The 7,450-nt window shown below is 50.4% G+C and overlaps 1 protein-coding gene across 1 annotated transcript; it reads right to left on the bottom strand.

Moving 5' to 3' along the window:
- Positions 1 to 2,058: 2,058 nt before the first annotated feature.
- On the bottom strand, positions 2,059 to 7,131 carry LOC122481592 (the record flags this gene model as incomplete). The annotated part of the gene is given in 4 exon segments (XM_043577359.1): positions 2,059 to 4,001; positions 4,004 to 5,434; positions 5,437 to 5,689; positions 5,692 to 7,131. Coding segments are annotated over 4 exon segments (5,067 nt in total), but the record flags the coding sequence as incomplete, so codon positions are not given.
- Between the last annotated feature and the right edge of the window lie 319 nt (positions 7,132 to 7,450).

The following is a 7,450-nucleotide window of genomic DNA, read 5'->3' as shown; positions in this document are numbered from 1 at the left end:
CACACATGTGGTCGTTGGCTCAAGGTAAGGGCACCAATGTAATCTAGCGGCAAGAGGATGACCATTTGAAAAATGATGCCATGTCAATTTATATATCCACATGGAAATCCCTACCTAACACCATACACCAAAATTAACTAAAGATGCATCATAGACATGTATGTAAACGGTAAAACAATGAATCTCCTGGAAGAAAACATGAGGCCATATTCATGACTATGAGGTAGAAAAACATCTTTAAAATAACAATGAAGAGTTAATCATAAAAAGCACAATTTACAAATTGAACTTATTAAAATGAATAGTTTCTGCTCATCAGAACACATCAATAAGAGTAAAAGGTAAATTTCAGTCACCAATTCACACAAAAAACTTCTAAAAATCAATAAAGTGTGTACCAAAATTTGAAGTGAGACTTCATGAAGGAAAAGATCCAAATATCCCTAGACACATACTCATGTGCTCAGTATTCTTAAACAGGAAAGTGCAAATTAAATCCACAATAAATGCATCTAACACTTACTGGAATGGCTAAAGTGATTTTTTTAAAAGAACCTTCTAATGCCAAATGTAGAGAAGGATGTATAACCACTGAAACTCTCATGCATTGCCCCTAGGTGTAAACAGTGGCATAAATACTGTTCAAATCTGTTTTGTGATATCCTCTGAAGTTGAATATAAGCATCTCCTGTGATGCAGTAATTTCATTCTGAGCTATATATGCCTAAGGTAGAGAGTGCATATGTAATTTTAAGATATGTACAGAATTTCTTTATGATTTTTTAAAACTTTAATTTTTTTATTGGGGAATAATTGACATACAGTAGGTTCATATGTACAATATAATGATGTGATACTTGTATATATAGCAATGTGATCGCCTCAAATCTAAACATCTGTCATCATATATAGTTACGGACTTTTTTCTCATGATGAGAACTTTTAATATTTACTCTAATAGCAACTTTAAAATATGCAATACAGTATTATTAACTATAGTCACCATGCTGTACATTATATCCTTATGACTTATAAATCCTATAACTGAGAAGTTTCTACTTTTTGACTTCCTTCGTCTGTTTTGTCCACTCCTACCCACTGCCTGCCTCTGGCAAACACCAATCTATTCTCTGTATCTATGAGCTGGGATCTTTTTCACATAGTCTGGGCATTTTTCAAAGGGCTTCTTCTACTTAGGGCCCCGGGGCAGGTGAATCCAAGAACACAGCGTTTCAAGCCGTGCCTCAGTTTGTCACAACCCACATGAGTTGCAGGTGTGAGCCACTCGTCTTCAATTTTCAGGGCTTGTCTCTTGTTATGCCCAGAATTTGTGATCCCCAAAGACCACCAGGGAGCCGAGTCCGATGCAAAAGCAAAGAGCCTTTATTCGAGCTAGCTCGAGCTCAATCCCCTACCTGCACCGACGCAGCGGTGAGATACCAGGGAAAGAGCCCGAGTTTCAAAAGGACAAAGGTTTTATTGGGGCCTGGGGGCAGTTGGTGAGGTAATGGCTATGGCCTCAGCCGATTGGCTGGGGAGGGGTCCTGGGGAAGGGTCCGGCAGGTGAGGGAGGGTTTACTCAAGGGGAGGAGGTGTGGTCAAGGTGAAGGACACAGAACAAGATGGAGTCGAGGGGAGGAGGTGTGGTCAAGGTGAAGGACACAGAACAAGATGGAGTCGGCTGGCATAGGCCCGCCCTTTCATCCCCCCCTTGTCATGTAGCTTACGGACCCAATCATGGGACCGGCTGCATTTATGGTGACAAGGAGAACAGAGTCTGGAGGTTTACGCAAAGTTCTGGGAACCAAGTGTCCCTGGGGTGGCTCTGGGAGGTCTGATTAAGTATTGTCCCCGAGCTGGTGTCTATGATCTGCCAGGTGATGTTTTGGGGGGCGTGGGGACTCCCGGCAGCATGAGCAATGACAAGCAGAGTTAACAGAGTTACCAATATTAGGTAGGTCGAATGCGCTGTAGCTTGAGCTTGAGCGGGTTGTGTTGCTCCCGACTGATGGCCCATCGCGTGACGAAGTCTTTCCGGATCGAGGAGGGGTCCGCTGGCTGAGCGTGGGTGTGATGGACCCAGGTCGCGATGCCATCTACCTTGAGAGCGGTGGGGGTTGTCAACACCACGATGTAGGGTCCCTTCCAGCGCGGCTCGAGAGTCTCTCGGTGGTGCCTCTTGACGTAGACCCAGTCTCCCGGCCTGTACTGATGAGGTGTCGGGATTGGGCCAGCCTCGTAGATGGCACGGAGGCGCGGCCAAATGTCCTCGTGCGCCCTCTGGAGCCCGCTCAAGGAAAGAAAAAGTTCTTGATCTTTAAACTCAGCAATAAGTTCAGCTCGAAGGCTGGGAATAACAGGGGGTGGCCTGCCAAACATGATCTCGTAGGGAGTAAAACCCAGAGTGTAAGGAGTGTTTCTAACCCGGTAAAGGGCGTATGGAAGGAGAGTCACCCAGTCCCCGCCAGTCTCCATGGTTAATTTGGTAAGGGTCTCTTTTAGGGTTCTATTCATTCTTTCTACCTGTCCTGAGCTCTGGGGCCTATAAGCACAATGTAATTTCCAGTTTGCCCCCACCGCCTTGGCTACTGCCTGTGTTACCTGCGAGATAAAAGCTGGTCCATTGTCTGATCCTACCAGGGCAGGAAAACCATACCTGGGTAAGATGTCTTCTAGTAGCTTCTTAGCCACCGTCTGAGCCGTTTCATGCTTGGTTGGGTATGCCTCCACCCAGCCAGAGAAGGTGTCTGTAAATACTAAAAGATATTTAAAACCATACTTTCCTGGTTTGACTTCAGTGAAGTCGACTTCCCATTGGGCTCCCGATCTGGTGCCTCTGAGCCTGGTTCCTTTTTTATTTGATGTGGCCCTCGCGTTGGTGAGTTGGCAGGTCTTGCAGGCAGATACAATTTGCTCTATTTTGGTGTCCTGTTGGTGAATCTTAATTCCGGCATATCGGATTAAGTCTTTTAATTTTCGGGCCCCCATGTGAGTAGACCGATGCATGTGCTCTAATATTGAGACTCTGAGCTGGTCTGGCAACACGAGCTCCTTGTTAGGTGTATACCACCATCCCTTTATCTCCTGGGCCATGGGGAGTTTCTTGATCCGCTGTAATTCCTCCTGGGAGTACTTGGGCTGGTCTGGTAAAACTGGGTCTCCCGGGTCTGGTAGTTGTATGGTCATGGTGGGGACTGGAGTAAGGGCTACTGCCTTGGCTGCCTGGTCAGCCTTTCGATTACCTCTAGCTACTGGGTTATCAGCTTTTTGGTGCCCTTGGCAGTGGATAATGGCTAGCTTGGCAGGAAGCCATAAGGCCGTAAGCAGGTTAAGTATCTCCTGCTTATTTTTTATAGTCCGTCCTTCTGCCGTCAGTAACCCCTTCTCCTGATAAATTGCCCCATGAATATGAGCTGTGGCAAATGCATAACGGCTGTCTGTGTAGATGTTGAGCCGTTTTCCAGCTCCCAGCATCAGCACCTTGGTGAGGGCTATGAGCTCTGCTCGCTGGGCTGACGTTCCGGAGGGTAGAGCCTCCGCCCATACGGTGTCGGTTTCGGTGACCACCGCTGCACCCGCATACCTGTGTCCGCCTCACACAAAGCTGCTGCCATCAGTGAACCAAGTAGCCTCAGCATCGGGGAGGGGCCGGTCGGTCAGGTCCGTCCGGAATCCATGTACTTGTTCCAGGATTCCCGCACAGTCATGTAATGGAGCACCTAGGTCAGGGTCGGGCAGCAGGGTTGCAGGATTGAGGGCTGCACTGGGGTGGAACCGCACTCGTGGAGGGTTGAGTAGGAGGCTCTGGTAATGAGTCATACGTGTATTGCTCATCCATCTATCTGGAGGCTGTTTCAGGACCCCTTCAATGGCGTGTGGGGTCGTGATCCAGATCTCCTGTCCTAGGGTCAGTTTGTCTGCATCCTTGACTAGGAGTGCTGTCGCTGCAATAATTCTTAGGCATGGTGGCCAGCCGGCAGCCACTGGGTCTAGTTTCTTAGGTAAGCCACTAGACGGTTCCAGGGGCCTAAGGCTTGAGTTAGAACTCCTTTTGCTATTCCCTTATGCTCGTCTACAAAGAGGTGGAAGGGCTTCGTAATGTCCGGTAGGCCCAGGGCTGGGGCACTTAGGAGGGCCCTTTTTAACTGATTAAAGGCAGTTTCTTCTTTTTCAGCCCATTTAAATGTTTTCCCCTCTTTGGTAGCTTCATATAGGGGCCTGGCGATCTCAGCAAAACCTGGAACCCAGAGGCGGCAGTAGCCGGCTGATCCTAGGAATTCCCTCACTTCTCTTCGGGAGGTGGGAGTAGGGATCTTTAGGACAGTTTCTTTTCTGGCTTCTGATAACCGCCGCTGTCCGCCCTCCAGGATATATCCCAGGTAACTTACCCTCTCCCTGCATATCTGAGCCTTCTTCGGGGATGCGCGGTATCCTAAGGCCCCCAGGGTAGCCAGCAGGTCCTGGGTCCCTCGCTCACAGTCTTTGGCAGTGTCGGCAGCAATCAGGATGTCATCTACATACTGTAGAAGGGTGAGGCCAGGGTGCTCCCTTCTGTACTCACCCAGGTCCTCGTGTAGTGCCTCGTCGAAGATGGTGGGTGAATTTTTGAATCCCTGAGGTAGCCGTGTCCAGGGGAGTTGTCCACTGTAGCCCTCCTCCGGATCATGCCACTCGAAGGCGAACAAGGGTTGGCTCTGGGGTGCCAGCGGCAGACTGAAGAAGGCGTCCTTTAAATCTAGTACAGTATACCAGACCCTAGAGGGCGCTAAGGAGCTCAAGAGAGTATATGGGTTGGGAACAGTTGGGTGTATGTCCACGACCCTCTTATTTACTTCCCGGAGGTCTTGTACCGGTCGGTAGTCATTTGTGTGAGGCTTTTTGACCAGCAGTAAGGGGGTGTTCCAGGCAGACTGGCAAGGAACTAGTACCCCTAGGCTTCGTAGTCTCCGGATGTGTGGCTGGATCCCCTTCCAGGCCTCCTGAGACATGGGGTATTGTTTGATCCTTACCGGACTCTCTCCTGGCTTGAGCTCTACCAGGACTGGGGTCCTATGAGCGGCTAGTCCCATCCCCCCTGTCTCTGCCCAAACCGAGGGGAATTCTTGTAGCCATCTGTCTATATTATCCTCTCTCGGGAGCGCCTCCTGGTGGAGGAGGTATTCATCCTCCAGTTTCATGGTCAGGACCTGGATGGGGTGGCCCTTGCCATCGGTGACCTGAGGCCCCCCTTGTCTGAAAGTTATCTGAGCTCCAATCTTGGTCAGTAAGTCCCGTCCTAACAGCGGGTAGGGGCATTCTGGTATTACCATAAAGGAGTGGGATACCCGGCCCGTTCCCAAATCTACTGTTCTTTGGGTAGTCCATGAATACTGGCTCATACCAGTTGCCCCTTGTACCCAGGACTTCTTGCTAGCTAGTTTTCTTGTGGGGTGCGGAGGACCGAATGTTGTGCTCCGGTGTCGACAAGGAAGTCAATAGGGGTCCCCTCCACTTTAAGAGTTACCCTGGGTTCGGGGAGAGGGTCCGAACCCTGACTCCCCTAATCACTTAGTTCATCCAGCTCTAGGACTTTTACTCGATCAGTCTTGCTTCCCTTCCCGCCGGCCCTTTTCGGACAATCTCGGGCCCAATGCCCTATCTCCTTGCAGTATGCACACTGATCCTTCTGCAGCCTCTGCTTCCCCCCTTGGTGGTGCTTTTACCTTTTCTTGTGTCGTCTGCCAGCTGCCGGAGACGGCGGTCTCGTTCCTCGGGGAAGTCAGCAGTGGTAGCTAGCAGTATTCTGGCCAGGTCTCGAGTCTGCTTACTGCTGGCAGCCACCATGGCGTGAGCCTGCTTGTCCTCAGGAGGCTCCCGGTTATTATATACCTTTTCGGCTACCACCAGTAAGTCCTGCAGACTTTTTTCTCCTAGTCTATCTATTTTCTGTAATTTTCTCCTAATGTCTACGGCCGATTGGTTTACAAAGGCCATGATAACAGCTGCCTTGCCTTCCGGAGCCTCTGGATCCATGGGGGTATAGGTACGGAATGCCTCCATGATCCTTTCTAAAAAGGCAGCCGGAGATTCATCTTTTCCCTGTTGTACATTTCCTACCTTGGCCAAATTGGTTGGCTTTCTAGCAGCCATTCGGAGACCCCCCATTAGAGTCTGGCGGTAGACCCGGAGCCTCTCCTTACCTTCTGCCGTGTTGAAATCCCACTGGGGCCGAGTTAAGGGGAAGGAGGCATCTATCTGAGCCTGGTTGGTGGTGGGATTCCCGTCTGCGCCCGGAACTAGTTTTCGGGCCCCATTGAGGATTCTTTCTCTTTCTTCAGTCGTGAACAGGACCTGCAAAAGCTGCTGGCAATCATCCCACGTGGGCTGATGGGTAAAAAGAACAGAGTCTAATAAATCAATAAGCCCTGCCGGTTTCTCAGAAAACTTAGGATTCTGAGCTTTCCAATTGTAGAGGTCACTAGTGGTGAAAGGCCAATAGTGATGGGGCTGATTCCCCTCCGCGTCTCGGGGTCCGGTGGCTCGCAGGGGCAGAATAGTGGAGTCGGCGGCGGAGGCGGATTGCTCCCTCTGAGCCCTTTGTCTGGAAAAGGGCGGGCTTCCCCCTGGAGCGTTTCCGCCTCCCGCTCTCGGAACAGCGTCTGCCTCCCCCGGAGGGGGAGGATGGTGTTCTTCCGGCATCCTAGAGGGGTTATACGGGGGAGGAAAAATTAATTCTTCTTCAGTACCCCCCTGTAGGACAGGGTAGAGGGGTGCTGAAGGCTGGGTAAGACGTTTCCTCTTCTCTGTCTCCTGCAAAGAAAGAATGGGTTTTGGCTCCGGAGGGATCAGGGTTAGGAAGGGCTTAAGCCAAGAGGGTGGGTCTTCTACAAGGTCCTGCCAAGTGATAATGTAAGGGAGCTGATCAAGATGGCCCGTCTTAGGCTGAGTGATGATACTCCTGACTCGGTGGATGGTAGGGAGGTCGAAGGTCCCCTCTGGTGGCCATCCGACATTGAAAGTTGGCCACTCGCTAGAACAAAAAAACTGCAACCGACCCTTTCGGACTTCCACACTTAGGTTGTTAGCTCTTCCCCTCACATCCTTAAAGTGATCAATCATAATACTTAGAGGAGTAGTCCGAGTCTGTCCCATAAGGTCCGTCCAGTAAGTCCACAGAGCAAAACAGAGAAACACAAAAACAGACAAACAAAGGGCCCCTAGAAAGTCTTCCAACTCCATGGAAGCAAAACGGAAAGCTAGCTTTTGAGGGGATCCCATGTCCCTCCAAAACCGATGAGGGGATTCCACGTCCCTCCAAAGACAACGGCCTCACGCCGACCAGCGGGAGCGACCCGCCTCGTCTCAGACCTTTGAGGGGATTCCACGTCCCTCCGAAACAGAAGAGGGGATTCCACGTCCCTCCAGAAGGGAGAATCGGAACGTCTTCCGAAACTCCCGGCCCGTGGTCCTC

This window comes from Prionailurus bengalensis, chromosome C1, assembly GCF_016509475.1.
Source record: "Prionailurus bengalensis isolate Pbe53 chromosome C1, Fcat_Pben_1.1_paternal_pri, whole genome shotgun sequence".
In the NCBI taxonomy this organism is placed as follows: domain Eukaryota; kingdom Metazoa; phylum Chordata; class Mammalia; order Carnivora; family Felidae; genus Prionailurus; species Prionailurus bengalensis.
This window is presented reverse-complemented; position numbering and strand designations above follow the sequence as displayed.